Source organism: Cuculus canorus, chromosome 14, assembly GCF_017976375.1.
Source record: "Cuculus canorus isolate bCucCan1 chromosome 14, bCucCan1.pri, whole genome shotgun sequence".
In the NCBI taxonomy this organism is placed as follows: domain Eukaryota; kingdom Metazoa; phylum Chordata; class Aves; order Cuculiformes; family Cuculidae; genus Cuculus; species Cuculus canorus.
This window is the reverse complement of record NC_071414.1, coordinates 5,935,086-5,954,995: the sequence shown is the minus strand read 5'-3', so window position 1 is coordinate 5,954,995 and position 19,910 is coordinate 5,935,086. Positions and strand designations below refer to the sequence as shown.

Here is a 19,910-nt window from a genome sequence, read left to right as displayed (position 1 = left end):
AGTTTCTCTGTTCATGATTGTATACGCGGTCTACGAATTATAGTCTTTGGTAGATAAAAGAAATCCCGTATTCATCTTTAGTGAAGTTCAGGACCAATAGTAATCTGAATTGGTACCAACTGTTCCATTTATAACTCCACAACTGACTGGCTGTGAAAATAACTAATTATGTTACTAGGATTAAAAATTAAAAGCTGAAAGTAATTTATAATTCAATCAAATAAGTAAAGATGTTTCCTGATATCTTCATAAAATGAACACAAGTTATGAATAAAAGAAAATGTGGTTGCATCTGATTCTTAGTAGGTATACTGTCTCAAAGAACTTAATGTCTTTTCCTTTACAGTGATTACAATATTATTATAATATTATAATATTCCTCAAAATTCAAATGCTCAAAGTATTTTAATTTCATTATTCTTTAAGTTTGGCAAAAAGTTTATGTGGGTTTGTTCAGTATGCTTTTTTAATTCATATGGTGCCGTGTTTAGATTGTTTGAAGTTTTTGAGCAGATCTTCTTCCAAATTTAGATTAATTGCTTCAGCAATCCTGGAAGTCATTCACTTTGGTCTACTTGTTGACACTGTAGCGGGATAAGAAATGCAAAGTTAAATGGCATCTCTGGCACTTATAAAACCTGTTAAAAGGAACACCATTCAGAATGTAGACACAGAAGTTCTGAGTCGAATGATCGTTTAAACTTCTTTTATTATACTGTACAGGATACAATTTACATTACCATTATCTCTAGGTGACATGATATTTACAGTGAAGAAGTGCCTTATGACTAAATAGCTGACAGCTGTTACTGGTAAGAAATCTTTATATGTGCCTGGGGACCTTCATAAAATATGGAGTTTCCGTGTTCCTAACTTGTAAAGCAAGGTATAAAAGAAAACAGTTACGGTTTTCTCTGTGATGACAGCTGATTCAGATTTGTCAAAAGTTCCCAATTAAACAGTTGTGTAAGTATGAAAGCTTATTACCTGTGACTTCTGCGGTTTCTTCAGAGCACAATTTATTTAAGTCATGAATGGTGGGTTTGGGTTTTTTTTTCATATTTTTAAATCTCAATTTACCAGTATAAAAATAAGAAAAGGCTTTTCATGAATTCAGCAAATTAACACCAGCTAATTTATCGCCTGGTACTTACCCACAGATTGTGATGGAAATCTTTCCCAATAATTGAATTCAGATTTGTGTATCAGTAGAGATCAGTAGTCATACAGTGATTTTATCCAAAAGTACTCATATTTGTATATTTATGGTCAACTGAGGGTGGGGTTTTTTTGTTTTGTTTTGGTTTTGTTTTTTTTCCTGGAGTTCAAGAAGAACTCACTGTCCTTTTTGACATATTTAAAATGCTTTTACAGCAGAAGACCAGCATCTTTGTGAGCAAGACTGGAATGCAAACCACTCACACCATTGTTTAGTGGTGGAAACAGAGATCTTGGATTATGTAGGTACCGTGGTCTAATTATTGCGCTTCGTTGTGCCAAATGAGCCTAACTGTGCATTTCAAATGTGGAGAGTCAATATAGATACTAAACATTCTCTCTTAACATTATCTTTAAAACAGACTTCTTTTTGAAGTTTGCATTTTCCATGAGCTGCAGTTGTTATTTCTTAGTAGGAAAATACTACGCTAGTGTGACAAGAAATATTATCAGGTGCTGAGCAGGTTGCTTAACTTGAAAAAAAATTTTAAATTATATTTTTCTGTGTTCCTTTAAGGTAGCTATCACTTTATGTACACAAATACAATATATTCTTAATATTTATGTTGCTTTTGTGGTGAATTTTATTTAGACATGAGTTATTTCTGAAAAGGAAACAGGCTTATGACAAAATTATTCCATAGTTTGAGTAATTTTAAATAGGAAATAGAAAATATGCACTCAAACTTGTTTTTTTAAGATTCCATCCAAAAATACCTCAACCTAAACCCCCTCTACAAACCGCTGTTACTTTGGTGGTGTTTGGACTGGAGCTGGCGAGTTTACAGCAAGAACATCATTAGTTGCCATGAAGCTTCATGTTCTGTTTTTTCTCTGCTTCTTGTAAAAGAAAAGGTAATAAGAACTGTATTTTAGTCATTGATAACTGCGTTCTGGTTTCCTTGGAGGGTATCACAGTGCATAGCTGCGAATTGGTACAGATTTTATCCCCAAAATGCACTATTTGTCACTGCAGAGTTATGTTAGGTCATTTGGACAGTTGTGTTAGCACAATGTTTTTGTCTACGCTTTACAGATGAAAAGAACAGAATTTATGCTATTTTCCTGCCCAGTCACAGTTCTTGTAGGTTGCTTTTAGTCTATGATTTTTAATATCTGTACTTTAGTTTCTGCTAGTCCCTGAAGCTACACAACAGCCCAGCTGTTAACTTTGTACTTTAGTGAATGTCTTTTGGCATGAGTAATGTGGCACAACTAATTTCAGAATGCTAAAATGTCTGTTATCACATCTGCAGAAGCATTTCCAGTCTTGTTCACATAGGAATAAAGTGCATTGTTGTAGTTTTAAATATATAAACATTTCTCATGTTTTCTTGTCACTTTAACAAAAACGCAGAAAATTGAATTAGAGTTGTTTTAGACGACTGGTCATACCCATAGTCTTGATAGACACCAAGGAGCCCTAAAAAGAGCAGACGTTTTTGCCTTCTGCTGGAGGTTGCCCGGGAAGCCGTTATTGACATGAGACAAACTTATGCAAATACACGTATGCGTTGTGCATGTTTAGCACACAAACCCCGTGGATTTTTAGTTTGATTTTGATCACAAAACAGTCATTGTCTTCTAAATGATAGATGATACATTTCATTAGACATAAGTAGGTACATGGGAGAGGCCTAAAGTTGCCTTTGAGAAAGGAAGATCTTATTTGTATGTTAATGTGTCGTGCATAATTGAGTTTACGTACGTTTCTTCTCATAGCACCTCAAAACTTCAGTAGATCACACTATTTAGATTCAAATTTGCCATGAGTTCTGTCTGCTTTGGGTTGTTTTGTTTAGAGGCAAACAGGGAGTATCTGACTGTTTCTGAGAATGATGCTAGAGAAAAGAAATTATTATGCCTGCAGTGGAAATGTCAGGTGACTGTTGTATGGATTAAAATAAACTTCACCATGAGGGTGCTGAGGCCCTGGCCCAGGTTGCCCAGGGAAGTTGTGGCTGCCCCATCCCTGGAGGTGTTCAAGGTCAGGTTGGATGGGGCTTGGAGAAACCTGATCCGGTGGAAGGCGTCCCTGCCCATGGCACGGGAGTTGGAACTAGATTGGTTTTAAGGTCCCTTCCAACCCAAACTAATCTATGATTGTATGATATCCATCCTGTGAATCAGAGACTGCAAGATTGGTAAATTATTCCCTGCTGTCTACCTGTGCATCTCTGCTGAAGAAGGATAGAGTTACTGGAGTTGGCTTGCAGAACCCATGAAGGCTTGGCCGTATGCAGAGGACCTACTGGGGTCAGGTCTGAGCGGGATTTGCCCATAGCTGTTCTTCCTGCACCACAGCCAAGCACCGGCACGGTGCGTAGTAGGGAGGGCTCAGCTCAGAATTTGCTTTCTGCTGCCTTTTTTTCCTGCTGTTTTTACCCTGTCTCCCTGAGGTTTCAAAATGGACTGATCTGTAGGAATAACACATCCCTTTGTAATAAATGAAGCTGTTCTCCTTTGACCATTCCTCAGAGCTTGGAAAAGTTGGAAAGCTTGCAATAAATGAAAGACTGCCTAAGAAAGTGAAACATTAACCTGAAGAATTACATTTTAACCTGTGCTGTATTGGGTAGATAAATAATAATCCTGCTTGCCACCTAGCTCCATCCTCTTGTCCTCCTTAATCTGGTTTTATCTTTGATCAACATGCATATTTGAGGAGAAGACAATAAACACATACTTTGCTCTAAACCAGCATATCATTAAAAAGAAGTTCATCACCATAAGGTGATGCCAGAAATATAATTTCTGGATAGTACCTGTTGTGCCAAAATTAGTGTGTGATCTGGAAAGAGGCTGTTCTGTTCTCCCTTGCCTTCCTTTAAAAACTATAAAACGCGGGGTGATAAAAGCTCACCTCAAAAGGAGGTGAAGATAGATAAAGTAGTGTTTCAGATGTTTTCAGAGACTATATTCAGCACAAATGCAGAAAATGTGTATGAACTAATTAAAAATAATGTATTCTCTATTTGATATGTAAAGACTGAATGAGGAAGGTTAAAAAAGAAAGAGAGACTACCTCCAAAGTCACAAAAAGAGGATATTTTACTGAAAAAATAGAGTATGATCACATAACTGAAGATTGTATAGTATTGTGAGCTGAAGTGAAATCTCATTAGATGCCTGGTTTTATAAACCTTTTAATTTTTTCAAGGGGATATGAATCTACCGTATTAATACTGTCAACAGACTTATTGTCAAAAAGGGAAACATCTGTATCCTGGTATTAGGTTTGGGTATCTCAGAGTCAGAAAGAAGCAAGACAGAAGGAGGATTATAAAAAAGACAATTAAAGGATTTTGCTGTCATTGATGAGAGAAACTAGAAAATACATTTCAAATTCAAACCATGTGTTGTAAAGTGTGTCTGGCTTTCTATTTGCTGCTTCTAGTCAGTTTGCTGCAGAAGGGGCTGAAGCTGCCAGAGTTTCACTTTCAAGGAGAATACTGTGTTTCTGATGAATTTTAAACCATTGCCTGCGTGTTACTGCCTTAGTATTTGTAACAGAATTCCACCATGTAGGTTTATGTTTTAAATGATAGTATTACCAGGGTTGGGTGGGTATGTATGTACATCAAGACCTCTGTGGTCTCAACAGCATCTCTTAAAGCCTTTTCCGATGCCTTTGTCACGAATGTGCTCTATGGAAGTAAGATTTATCATCATTAGGAGTTAAAGTTAACATTTGCTTAGTTATAAAATGTTTAGCTTTCCTGACCAGCAATACCTGGAATTTAATAATCTTAAATGAAAATATGTCGTTTGTGAATCTTCTTAGAAGGCAGTAACAGAAATGTGTGCCAAGTCCTGCTGTTGCTAACCCTCCAGCTGTAGAGTTGAAGACCTAGACAATGTATAAGCTTGATCATTACTGTTAATTACTAATTCCTAAGGAATCTCTTCTCTGGTGTTTGTTCAGTGGTGAGTTTGTTCCACAGGATCTTATGCTGCCCATTCCCCACGTACAAAGGGTCTGTTATTAGAGGAAAAATAGGTAGAGAGTTTGAAAATAGAAGTGTTAATGGACTTCAGTTAAACAGTTTAATTTCTGTAATAGTGTTTGTGAATATATCATGTGAGGGAAGAAAAACTAGCCCATAAACCTGCTGGGGGTTGGTGAGTTGGGATGTGGCCAGCATCTCCTCTTACTTACCTGGTCTCCTGAACCGTGGGATGTTTCCTCTGCCTGGAGGGGTCACAGTGAAAAAAGAACCTATATTTTTCTTGTGGTTTTCTTTTTAAATGTGTGCTTTCTTTGGCAGTGGAATATTGCTGTCATCGTAATATCAGTGATGTTAAGAACGAGAATTTTCCAGGCTTTTTTTCATGCTAACGTTGATGAGCCCCTGTGGCAAATTTGTTGTGATTACGTGGCTAAAATTCCTGTATGTTGCACAGAAAAGATAGTTCTGTGATATTTAAATCACCAGAAAGATGCAGTGCGTTTTATAATGATCGATCAAGGAGAGAGAGAAGGGAGAACATTTGCAAAAGAAGGGGCTGATATTAATGTATTTATTTTTTTAATAGTAACTCAATAGGAGAAAATCTTCAAAAATGCAGAGAGGCAGGAGTGTATCCCTTAGCTCAGACTGGGAATCTCAGTTTGGAATATCTGATATGGTAGAATTAGAACCAAAATGAAGGAAACCATTTTATAGAACCAGATCTTTCACCATGGGAGTAGAGTAGTATTGAAACAGGTAAAATACAAAGAAGGAATAAAAAAATGGCAGTTGTTTATCAGATATGGAAGATAATAAAAACTGGTGTTAAAAATACATACGAGTGGATGAAAAATGAGATTGTAGACATTTGTTCTTGCTGTCATTATAATAAATGAGGATAACATATAGTAATAAATTCATAAAGAATTCAGAAAAATTAAGTGTGCATCAGAGTTGCTTAAAAAGAATGACCTCTTCATATAGCACAGATTGGAGCTGAATTGTGCTGTTTGTGCCAGCAGAAATCATTATAGCTATGAACAGAAGGAAAAATTGAGGAAGGATGGAGTGTCAAATATATTCTTATTATCCTTACTTCTTCTAATTGATTACAGTAGCAAACAACGTAAATGGTATTTATCTTTTTGATTTCAGACTTAGCCCAGATTTGAACTGTTTATCTAGCGTTGAAGGTACATTTATCATATCTGTGCATTACTGGTTTCAGTTATCTTCCTCTGAGACTTCTTGTAGCGATCACAGCTGGATTAGATTGATCTTCAGAAGGGCAGTTCCTGCACTTGGTAATTACCTCAGTGAGACCTTTGCCTGAAGGTTAGGTGGAAATACGGTAATGTTGCTTATATGGTAATACTTTATGGTCTTAGCTCAGCTAATGAGTAAAATTGTACGTCATTGAATTAAACACGCTTTTAGTGAGCGTTTATGTACTAAATAAATTAAGTAGTAAATTTCTGTAGAAGGAGATGTGCTCAAAAGATAATAAGTAATGTATTAATTAAAAGGAAAACATCTTTTCTTCTCTATTGAGAGACTATTCACAGAAGGTACATTATGGGCAATGATGATCAAGTACATAACATTATATTACATTTCTAAACTAGTATACTAGTGGTGTGGTTTTGGATGAGAGACTACATACACCTGGAAGGAGCAGGTGGTATTAACTGCTTTTCTTTAATGAAAACGGGCTAGTGATTTCTGCAGGTGGGAGTGGAGGCACTGGAGGTGGAAGTGCGCAAGTTCTGTGGCCTATGGAAAAGCAGAAAAACCTTATGAGAGAAGGAAGTTTCTTTTCTACCAATAAGGATCTGAGGTTACACCTGGTGTCGCCAGCAATATAGTAAATGCTACAAGACTCTGAAAGAAAGCACCCTTGAGTTTTGAATGTGCAGGAATGGGTCCTGCCATCCCATTTCTATCCTACTTTGCAAGTGAACTTTCAGTAAAATGCAGTTACTTTTAACTCCATGCGAGCCCTAAAGACAGAGTATGCTGTGGAGCATTGTAAGAACCCATCCGTCTGCCTTGACTGCTAGTGCTAGTAGCGCATTTGAGCTCGTGGACCAGATTTCTCCCTGTAAATGCACAGCAGCGCAGTTTTAATTCCCAGGGTGTGGCAAGCAGCAGGTACTGGTGCCCTACTTTGCTTTTCTTCTAGGACATCTTGATTTGCTCGATCTCCTAATCACTAAAAGAGCTGTAAGGAAGATACTTCTTGAAGGAGACACTAAATTTTAACCCCAGGCCAGGCTGTCTGTGTTTCCTTGCTCCAGCCCAAAGATGCTATAGTTTCTACTGGCCATGGAGGTGAGGAAGACTGCCTTGTTCTTGGTGACCTTTCAGCCAAGAATATTCCATATGGAATATTCTACCAGTATCAGTAGATATGATACAAGTTAGACATTTTTTCATTGTTTGTGAGACTATGCTTTACTATAAGTAATAGTAGGATTCTTTCTGCTATGAATTACTGGATAAATGATTTCTGTGCATCCAGAACTATATTTATTCTCTATCTGAGTTTGAGGGTGGTCTACGAATGACGCTAATACCTTAACGCACAATAATGGCTGAGCAAATAAGAGAATATTGTCTTTGCCAAAGCAGTCCATATGCTGTTTGAGAGATGTGGACAGTTTCATTTTAGGGAAATGAGGCATGTGGGAGAATATGATCCATATCAAGAAAAGGTCTAGAGAAGGTAACAAAAGTATTTCAATCTCATTTTCCTCAGAATTTATAGCAAATAAGGGCTGTGAAGACATCAGGCAGTAAGGGACAACTCTTCACAGGGAAGACTCTCCATCAGAGCCTCAGGGTAAGGTTAGAGTTGTTGTCCCCACAGAGGGTTGTCCTAGACCCGATATCATGAAGTAATATATATATATATTATGGTATATTTAGATACAAAATATGTGTACATAAAATACATGTGTGTATATACATGTGAAAAACATCTCCAAAACATATTGTTACGTGGTTTTTCCAAGGATATCCAAGGACAAATTATTCTGCTATTGTATGCTGTCTTACAGAGCACTCACAAATAGTATCTTGCAGTACCAAGCACTGAAAATTAATAAATAGAACTAATTTAGAGTCTACCAGAGAAGAACATGTTTTTCCTAGAGTATTTCATGTCTATCATCAGGATGCTTGAGATTTTCTGTTGTAAGACTGTAAGGAGATTTCTGAGAAGCGGCATAGAAAATGCTTTCCCAGAGGCTCAGAGCCCGATTCCATTTGTATTCTCGAGTTGATCTGATCCACTTCTCAAATTTTTAAAATTTAGTCAGTTTTCAAATCTTTTTCTCCACGTTTCTGGAAGATGCCAAGTTCCCAGATAATAAAGCTCAAGTGGATGAATGCATTCCGTGAATACTATATTTTCCTTCCACTGGCAGTGCCTTTGCCATTTTCCTCAGACAACTGAAGTAAGAATTTCGCTGAAGATTGCTTTTAGCATCAGATGTTATAGTCAGATTTGATGTCAATACAGGATGCTAATCAGAATTAATTCATGTGGGCTTGTAATGGCTGTTAAAATCCTCAGAATATCATTAAAATGTTTTACTCTGTATGTAAAATGGCTTAATTAAGCTAATATATTCATAATTGGTGTGTATTTGTAGACGTTTATGCCACCCGCAAACAAGAAAACTTGAAAAACTCCATTTTCATGATGAGTTTGGTAGTTTTAATGTTTCTAATGTCAGCATGCACTCTACCTGTGTGGGTCAGAACTTGTGGGATTGCAGGCTTCATTTCACTCCATTTTTTATATGTATTTTATATTTTTAATTGATTTTTGACCTTTTCTTTTAATGAGTCTGAAGTTAGTTTACTAATATGGCTAAAACAAAACTCTTGAGTCATTGAGCTGGTTTTGTTGAATGTCTTTTACTGAAATTGCACGTGATTAAAATTTACATTTTCTTTGAAAGTAACTTTGTTTCACGTAAGTGTCATGCTAGAGCTCTTATTAAAAGAAAAGGCCAAAAAATCTCCAAGCTGAAGTGCACTCGAGAAGCTCTTTTTTAGGACTGTTCAGTTCATTGCTTTTGACTAAACCTCAAAATTTCTGATTACTAGAATAAATATTAGAAGGCAAGTTAAAATATACTCCTAACTAGGAGAGTTCAGGTTAATTTGATGTTGATGAGACAGAACTGACTTTTTTAATGTCAGCCCTTTTAAATTCTTTTTAAACATTGCCACTAAATGCATCATTTCTTTAGTAGCATCCAGTATGTGATACTGCTTCACCTAACGTCGTTGGCCACTCTCTTGCTGTGGGCCTGTTTACTGGTGGACCTAAGGGTGAAAGAGAGTGTATCTGCTCCCTCTCATCATGTTTGTGTTGCTGGATGAAAGCATAGCTCAGTCTTCCAGAAGGAATTAATCATCTTCCTTTATTTGAAAAGGTCTGGGAATAAACGTTAAGTAGGGCCCAGTTTTACTTTCTGTAGATATGTGCATTCTTCTCATATCCAAAATACATTTTAGCAGCTGGATGTGAGACTGAAGAGGATGGATGGATGGATGGATGGATAGATAGATAGATAGATAGATAGATAGATGGATGTGTAGGTGGATAGATAGATATGTGGATGGATGGATGGATGGATGGATGGATGGATGGATGGATGGATCGATGGATGGATGGATGAAGTAGGTAGGCTTAATACTGTATGATCTTTCCTAGCTAATCAGTGAAACACGTTGTAAGACTTAAAAAAACCCCAACCCAAAACTATGGACTTCTTTATTCGTGTAAGATAGTTAAGTATGTTTTTTAGTGTATGAACGTCCACTGTACAGCTTAATTTTGATAAATACGTAGAGGGAGAGTAGAAAATATTAACTGGTTTTGGAGAAAATATAATTGCCATTTTATAAACACAGACCTGTGTTTCCCTGTGAGTTAAGAAACTAATTAATTGGCAGTTATACCGCCAGTGAGTTCAGTCTGTGTTCTTCATTTTTAGTCCAATATTACAAAGATAAAATCACTTTGCTTTTCAAAACCTTTAAAAGCCTTAGAGATCAGTGAATCTTTCCCTATGTTTTTTTGCTATCCTCTTCATTACTGTAGGAAACAAATACATAAGCAGAAATCAGGCAGCAAGTCTATACTTTCTGAGGACCCTGAGGGACTCCACGTGCTTTAAAAATGTATGAGACTTTGTCCACTGACTGGTTATTAACTGCTGAAGGTCACGTGTTTTGACATTGCTCCTGAAGGTTTTGCCTTTAAACCCAGTGACCTGATTTTGGTGTTGGTTCACACTTTCTTCTGGAATTTCACTAAAAAAAGGTGGAAAAGAATTGCAATGATTGAAGTCTTATCTTGATTTCTACAGCAGATATTAATTTATCCATCTCACTAAATGCAGAAGCGCAAAAGTGGTGACAAGGTTTCATGTTACGTCTCTGATAGGTTTGCATTCTCTCAAGTGATCTGTATCTGTAAATTCTGTTTTCCCAGATAAGTGTTTATTTTCTATGAAACAGGAAACTGTATGAAAATTAGAATTAAAAAATCCTATCGCTATGGAAGACTTCTGTGTGAGAAAATTAGCTTCATACGAAAAACCTCCTCTTTTGGAGTAAGCCAATGCTCAACTTCAAAGCTTGTCTCTGGCCCTATGAGTACAAGGTTAGATGCATAACAAAGCAGGTCGTGCCATTATCACTTGTCATGAGCTTTATGTTAATCACATACTTAAATGATTAATTATTTAGGGCCAAAATAGTAACCTAAAATCAGAGACCTTCCTTACCTTTGTTTTGTGTATTTCATCCATTTTAACTGCATTAAATGTGTTTTAGGTAAGTCTTGCTAGAACTGTGCCCCAGAGATCTCTATGTAGTTCATTTCAAAGGCTTGACATCCAGCATCGTTAAGAGAAATTACAGACGTCTCTTATTTTAGAACTTAAAATAAATCCCCTAGCTTTTAGATGACTTAATTTTTTCTTTTTGTTTAATTGCCCTTCTAGGAACAAACTTCACTCTGGCAGAACTAGGGATCTGCGAGCCCTCTCCTCATCGAAGTGGTTACTGCTCAGACATAGGAATACTCCATCAAGGCTATTCCTTGAGCGCTGGCTCTGACGCTGACTCAGACACGGAGGGAGGAATGTCTCCAGAGCATGCCATCAGGCTGTGGGGAAGAGGGATCAAATCCAGGCGAAGTTCCGGTCTGTCAAGTCGTGAAAACTCAGCGCTCACGCTTACCGACTCCGACAATGAAAATAAGTCAGATGAGGAAAATGGTAGGCCTTTTTCTTCCATATATTCTTAATGCACATGTATGAGAGTGTGATCATACTGAAAAATCCATGAATATTCTTTTAAAGGTGATATTTTCACTTCTCTTCCTCAGTTGGACTAAAGCTGTTCTTTGATGTTGTGGGATTGTTTTTAAACATCAGTATCAGGAAGCTTTATTACATGTATATCATATAATATTATCTATACTGTGCTTTATCTTACGATTTGTTTTCCACACAATAATCTTTCACAGAAGTTTGTGCTCAGAGTACATTAAATTAATCTTAATGATAAGAAGCAGAAAGGAATTTCTTAAGAGAAATAGTTTCCCAAATAAGATTATATACACAGCTTGAAGTAATATTAATAATCTACACTATGCGAGTGGCTGTAACAATGGTGCTAATTTGTAACAATCAGGTTTGATTTTTTGTGGGTTTTTTCATGTTTTTGAAGTTCAAAAAAAATAATTTGCTGTTTGCCTATTGGTAAGTATGGGTGGGCTTTCAGAAAGCAAACCTCTGCCTCAGACGGAGGAGCTTTTGTTTGGTATAGTTAATTAACTTCATAGAAATGAGACTTGAGACAGTCCAATAATCATTTGTGACAAAGCACCTACATATTGGTTGATTCTCAAAGTAAACTGCATGAAGCTAGCTGTCCTTTCCAATGCATAGAAACCAGATCATGTTCTTTTTGTATATCAGCCAAAAGCTTGTACCTGGGGAATCTTCTGTGCTCATATACTTCTAACTTAAACTGGAGAGGAAAAATGGATTCGCAGGAATTTGTCCTCCGTCCTTCAGGGTGATGAAGGTGCAAATGCAGCTTAGTTAAAATATGAACTAAAGGTCTTGATACTTGCCGTTCTGAGAATTTGAAGAGGAATCTCCCTACTGTTACGCCGTCACAGCAACCATTCAGACAGATGTCGGTCGCTGATGAAACCAGCTCTCTGCTACTCATGTTAATTGTGATAAAAGTTAATTTGTTCCATGTTAGGTGCTGCTCAGAAGAGGATTTTTTCCAGCTGTTTGCTAGGCTCCTCCCCATGGTCACTGATGCAGCAGCGCCAGTGTGCGCAGCACTTGAAACACAAGTGACTGCTTGTCAAAGCGAACAAGGCAAAATGGAATTACAGTTTTTATATTGAGAAAAAAAAGCTTGGAAAAGCGCAGTTGATTTTGTTTGTAGCAGCAGTCTTCTTTTGTTTATTGAAATTGAATCTTTGAACAATCTCTCCTCTCACTACGCGTAGCAGGATACATGATTTTTTTTCCTTTTTTTTTAATAATGCCAGTCTCAGAAAATACAACAACTTCCATTGACATGAGTATGGTTTTGATAAGGCATAATTGTGCATAATTCCAAATGAAAAACAATTGGGATTCATTTCTGTAGCATGAATTCACTTCTCTGAAGGTGATTGTCTCCATTTCGGTGGAAGCACTGTGCCACAGATTTTGTCTGAGAAAATTTAATCTCCAGACCTACTTTTATAGATACTGTCATAGGCATTAATAAAAGAACAAGTCTGTTTGCTTGCGTTTTGTTTTCTGCCTTAAAGTAAGTGAATCGTTAAAGTACTGAGAAATACAGCGCAGTGAATCCACCTTGAATAGGTAATTATTCTAACACTGATGTTAATAAGAGAGAGAAGGTCATGATCAACAACACGAGGAAACAAACCAGTATGTGGAATTCATTTCTACGTGGAAAGGTTTTTGTAATGAGAGTTTCTGTATGTTCGATTGTTTAAAAAAAAAAAAAATACTAATGTAAGTAGGCAGCAACTGTTCCACACACAGAGGTGTTAACTTGAGTAAAGTTTTTAGTCTTGCTCTCTCACAGATCCTGGTTAGCTCGAAAATCAATGCTTCTTCACATGGCTGGTTTTATGAAGTTTTGGGATGCATTATCATATAGATTGACAGCTGCCCCACTGGTTCAGCTCCGCAGTGTGGACACTTAGAAAACCATCATTAATTTCTCACGCCTGTGCCCAGCAGTGGTTTCCTACATAATAAACACTGTGTCCTTCAGAAGCAAATCAATAACCTGCTAGGTACTTGTCTTGAAGAGGAAGCAACAAGAATCTATACTTGAAGAGAAATTCACTCTCTGATATGGTTTCAGATTTGCAGGATACTATCATAAACCAAGACATTTCTTGGTATGAGATTTTATCCATTTATGCCTAGCAATATTAGAGGGAGCTCACCATGCATAGACCTGTGAATTTATTTAAAGTGTCATTGAAGCTTTTTTACTCTGACACGGTTCAACTGTTGTGTTTTGAAACAGTAGTTCAACTCCAAAAAGTGACATTTTTTTAATAATGAGATGTCATCACAATTTATATTATTGTACTTAAGAAAACCAAACCAAACCATACACCTTACCCTTTACTTTTCTTGTAATAGTAAATCTATTTTCTCTCTTTTAGTACATCTCTAAGCAGCACAGGAGAGGCTTAATTTTGAAAAATTGTTCTAACAATGATTTTTTTTTCCCATTCAAATCCATTCACAAATCTTATGACCATTTTCTACATTTTGAGATTTAGTATGATTTAATTTTATTGTGAACCTTGAAATAGTAGCAGGTTTGAAATGCTTATAGATAAATTGAAATAATTGAAACTCATTTAAATCCGATAATTTATTTGATATTCTAAAGTTCTTCCTAAGAAAACACCTTATTGATGACCCAGTTTGAAAAGCAACACTTTTATTTTCACAAGTCTGATTAAGCTTATCATATCTCACAGCTTTTATTACTGTCTCAACCTGGCCATGTTTTCTTTAGACATGACAATAGGAATATAACAGCAAATCTGTCACCAAATTGTAATTCAATGTGATGTATTGAGTTTTAAGCTTTAAGGAAATTAATCTTTTTCTGAAACATGTAAGTGTAAAAAGCCAATTAGAAATATAGCTCACCTCTGACGTCCTGTGCCAGCTTTGTAGAGAGAATTATTTTCAGGGACCCACCAGTACAGAGGGCATATAGAGCATATACCAGAGGGTTCCTGAGTGCTTACCTTTAGTTTCTTTTTATTAAATCCTTTAACTGCTTATTCCTAAACATCGAGAAAAACTTTTCTGAAGTAATGTTTGACATCAGTTGTCATGTGTTCTTTCCTAAGCCTACAGTATTCCTGCTTTCAGAGTAAAGCTTAGGGACTGATTACGTTTAGGTGGTGACCTTGACGCAAGTACTTTCTGGAGCTATTTTCTTCCCCTTCCCCTTCCCCTTCCCCTTCCCCTTCCCCTTCCCCTTCCCCTTCCCCTTCCCCTTCCCCCCTTCATAGAGCAGTTGTTCTTCTTTTTAAGTTGGGTTGAAAATTATGTTCTTCTCAAAAATATAAAACCCATTGTAAAATAAAGTACCTTTCAATTTAAAAATCCGTCAAAACAGATCGGTCATAATTAAGGAGAATTGATGTACAGAATGCTTTTGCCACACATCTGCCATCTTCTCTCTTCTCTTTTCTTGGCTTCACAGTTATTGAATGGCTGGTTACAGCCTGTTAGGGAGGCAATTAAACTCAAATGACATTAAACAGATGAGAATTACAAGTTGAACAACCCCAGTGATACAGAAGAGAAAACATAATCCGGGGGAGAAGGAAAGAGAAGGGAAAAGTAGCGTGTGAACTCTGAGCAGATCACTGAAATGAACTAATAGACCCAAAGAGAATCCACAAAGAAAGCTTTGAATTTGACAGGAATTTACGATGTATTGATTCTTGTATTGTGAAAGAGAAAACATCTGGAATGTGTTGGTGACTTTTTTTTTTGGTAGAAGTTTGTGAAGAACCTTGACACTTTTTGTATTAGTACCATTATAGTATAATGGATAATATCACCGCTAGAATGAACATTACATAAAAAGTTGATCATTATGGCACTGATATTATAATATCAAACCCTTGAGATGTTTCTGGTTTACATTTGTGTGTGTCAGAAAAAAAAAAAAAGCTGTCTTGGGGAAGAAGTAGAATTTCCAGGACTGAAACTGAGTTATTAAAGTGATGGCAGACCAAAAAGGTGATCAAGGAATGCTTATTTTGCTAGTAGTGATTCTGAATTAAGCAGCAAGACAAGAATGAATGAGGAGAAATAAAGCAATCTCAAACTTCTGCAAAACAAGGGGAACAGGTCACACCTTGGCAGTCTGGGTGTGTGTTTTAAAGAAATCTGCAATAAACCACTGATTTTGGTAGCTCTTTATAGGTAATGCCTATAAAAAGCAAATGATTTTGAATTTATGGTAATATTTCTATGTTGATAGCTCAGCTGTACCTGGGAAGCTGTAGAAAAGGGGTGTATTGTTGAAGTCAACCTGGAGAGTCTTGACTTAATCTTCCAGTCTTCTCTACTGCAGTGGAGGCAGCCTGTCTCCAGCGTTAGGGGTGAAGATTTAAGTCACATGGAAAAGTCCTGAAGGATGCTTCATAGAATTTTCAGGTTCCATAGCCATCAGTATTTGCTTTGCTAGACATATTGGTGGCAAAGAATTCTATGATTTTTTTCTGCGTTACTTTGGTGATGGCTTTATTGTAGTAATTAGAGGTTTGAATAGCAGACAATACCATACATGTGGATATCACTTATTATTAAAAAAAATTGCCGTAAATAAAGTAAAACCATGTCAGGATAATTACGAGATGAAATTTAAGAAACTGTATTTATGTGTTGTACTTCTGATTGAATCTTATGAAAAATTAGGGAGTTTATAATTTTATTTTCTTTTCCTCCTGCTATGAAGTTTTCGGTGGTGATTTCATATAGATGTTTCTCAAATGCCTATGTAAAGTAAATCTTAAAAAATACCACCTCATAATTCAAACTGACCCCATATTTTCTTGCTTCAGTTTTCCTAGCAGTATAATGTGGGCTTTTCCTGGTATGTTGTTGAATAACAGGCTTAGAGTGGAAAAGAAAAGATATAACCACATCACAGAGTGTACAAAAAGGCATCAGACCATCAGATGACTGCAGAAGAGTTTATTTTCTTATTTTTACTGTTTTAATATTGACATCTTGTTCTCAGTATTTTATTACTTCAGTTTTTATCCAGCTTTCTATTTCACACTTCATAATTTGCAGAAAAGGTTATGGTGAAACTGTGGTTCTACTCTTCAGAAGATTTTGGGTTTGTTGTATGCGCGCTAATGTCTCGGAGTGGTAAGACCAGCTTGAAAGTACAAGGTTTTAACCTTCCCAGTGACAGAATTCTGTTTAGGTTAAAAAAGTGGGAGGTAAAGCTTGCTTTCTAAGTATTCCTGCTAAGAAGTACTTGTTTTTGCCTGTGGGAAAGACTTTCCGTGTTAAAATGGGGTGTTTAAACAATGGTGATACAGTTGGAGCAGATCTGTGAAGTTTTAATTGGGGGGAAAAAGACAATATGCCCTTATCATTTTGAGATAAGTTATCTATGTTTTATGTGCAAGAAGAAGCAAGGAGGTTGTAAACTTACTGTTCATTGCATAACAGAATGGTAATTTCAGTTGTTCGTACTGTCTGGGAATGTGTGTCCGTTTCGCTCCCAGATCAGCTCAGGTAGCTTGGAAACAGCAGGAGGGACAGAACTGAGAGGGAAGAGAGGAAGAGCTGCTACACTTTGTACGATCTGTTCATAACTGAGAAAGTGTCCAGATGGTCCTAAGGAAATCATGAGATTTAAATGAAATGTCATATGCTCAGAAAATGGAATCGCATACGTCATACATCAATGAGACTTCTGAAGAAGGAGTGCTAGGGAGGTTAGCTCGTGCATGGGCATACTTCATCTCTTCTTTAGGAAAGCTTGTAAAGTACTTTGTAAATGACAAATTTAGAAAGTCATTAAGCACAGTATCAAAGCTCGGTTGCTTAAGTGGATCCAATTTTGATGTGCTCTCAAAACCTGAGGGCACTTCTGATAGGAAGTGGTTTCCTAATGAGGGAATTGACTAGCAGGAATGACTTTTAAAGACTTAACTACACATCGACTACAATTTTGTCCAGGTAAATGGTTTATGCGTTTGGTTCAGGGGGAGGCTAGGTGATAGGGTTAAGGACAAAAAATGGATATGGAACACTGGTAAATTATAAAGCCTTGTGGAAGATAAAAATATGAAATGACAGTATATCAAATCGTAAACTTTTATTACAATTTTAATGTCACCCAGTACCACTGTAGCGTAGGTTGGAGAGTGACGTGATGGTAGTGTTGAGCATAGAAGTATATTGAAAGAGCTAAATAAATACTATCTGGAACACAGTGTTTAGTGATATTCTAGAGATGGATGTGTGGCAAGAGTGACAGCTCTTTGTCTCCTAAAAGTGTAAGAAAAGAAAGGTATTTTGACATTCAATTGTGTCTAACTGGCATTTAGCAATTTGGCAGCCATTTCAGTGTTGGCCAGGGAGATGTGTACCAAAATCTCCAGTTTTTATTTTCCCACAGATATATGTATTTCTAGCCCTTGTGATCACAGAAGAAATGGATGGAGTGTGAAAACAAAAAAATCTTAATATATGGTCTGGTGAGGTCTTACACCATGGGTGTCTGCAATCTCCCTGCCCATTCATTCAAGTCAGGGCTTCGGTGTCCGTAAAATCTTTAAATTGACATTTCTCTGGGATGCCAGCGATTTCAGTAGCACTACCACAGTCTATGCCACCTCTGGCTGCTGGACCTTAACCACTGTGCTTTTTGTTCATTTACCATACAAGGACCTGTCTGAAGCTCTCTCTTCAGAGTGACTTTTTCAAGGTTATATGAATGACCCCCACTTAACTGCACGAACCAAAGCAACCGGGAGTTGAGACCCAGGAAATCCAGTATTTAGGCAGAAAACTGAAGGAAACAGAAATGCAGGCTGGTGAATTAAGGCTACCTGGAAGATACTGCAGCAGCTGGGCTCATAAACTGCTGAGGCTAGCTGTGATCTTCCTTTTTCCTGAATCCATAGGGAAAGAGCTTTTGCGTGCAGCTGTATCTACATCATTATGTGAAGGTCAGAACATGGAGAGCTTTTTAAAAAACTCTCAAAATAACCATGAGATTTTTCAATTAATATTTTAATTATGAGCCTTTCAATCTGCTAGAGAGAAATGATGAAACTATGTTTAACAAGAACTCCATTACAGCACATGATTCAGTTTGTCAATTATTAGTTTTAGTAAAGTAAACTTAGATGACACAGGTCACCCAGGTAAGCAAGCAGCAGCGCCTTTGTTCAAAGTATAACTGAGTTAGAATAATGCCTTTTTATACTTTTCTGTAACAGAGATGTGTATCTGATAAAGTTAATCCAGCTTGGTAATAAATGTATTGTGAGTGGCTGATGAGTGATAAAAACTTCACAGGAAGGTTTGCTTTTATGTGATGTTTAACAACATTTACAACGGTCAAACACAAAAAAAGTACGCATTTCACATTTCTCTTGTACACTGAGGCACGAATCACAGGAAACCATGCACTGATTTGATGTTCTGTCTTGCCTTTCTAAAGACTGTGACATTTAACCAAAGCTTCCTCTAAATTTCTCAAGCCACATACTGGCACCTCTGCTTATTTAGCATATCCCGCTATTAATAATCTTCCTAATTACAAAGACTTGCATATTGCACTGATCAGTGCATAAATAGGTCAATGCACATACTGTTTTTTCTAATCAACCTTTCGTTTATGAAGTTTGGCCTGAGTTTGACCAATGAACTCTGATAGTGCAGTGAATGCCTATTTGCCATGTATATAAAACTACACACGCATATGGCTGTGTAAATATCATTGCTGTTGCTAAATATCACATTTTATATGCTTTGTGTTTATACTTTACACACTGCTCTTTCCTTGGAATCTGGCAGCTTGTTGAAGAAAATGTCTTTGAATGGATTGTTAATGTGATGTTGAAATGTAGCATTCTCTTCAGGTAGAAAAGAATTCCTCTTCAGGTAGAAAATGGATAGGAAACTTTACCACCGCTCTTTTAGTGCCAAAGTGTTAGTATGCATGTATTAGAATAAACAGAATCTGTTGAAAACTAAATAATCCCGTAAGTACTGAGTTTTGAGAGAGATGATTACTTTACTCGCTTTTATTAAAAAACTTATTTTTTACTTACCTCTGAAGCAGTAAATGATAAAGGTGTGCCATAAGTTCTGTTCCTTAGATCAAAGAAGAAATATAATTCATGAGCCCAGGTTTTACATTTTTACCCATTAAGATTTTTTGTGGCTCAACTTTTTAGAAGATCCTGGCAGGATTGGATGACTTCTGTCAGATAGTTTAGGAACAATCTGGAAATCAAATGTTTTCTTTGCTTTTAATTTCACTATATTTCATATAGATTAAGACAACTTAAAGACAACCGCTTAAGTTCAGGTTTTACATATACTGTTCACAGTCTCCTTCCATGACATTGATAAGGGAAATACTGTT

General features: G+C 36.7%; 1 protein-coding gene across 17 annotated transcripts in view; it reads left to right on the top strand.

Annotated features, from left to right (window-relative positions):
- The window catches only part of TENM2 (teneurin transmembrane protein 2), a 961,638-nt gene that overhangs the window by 477,068 nt on the left and 464,660 nt on the right, over nucleotides 1–19,910 (top strand). For all 17 annotated transcript variants that reach the window (XM_054079360.1, XM_054079361.1, XM_054079368.1 and 14 more), the window contains one exon: nucleotides 11,198–11,473. In XM_054079360.1, the coding sequence (XP_053935335.1) occupies nucleotides 11,198–11,473 (276 nt within the window). The remainder of the gene's footprint in view (nucleotides 1–11,197; nucleotides 11,474–19,910) is intronic.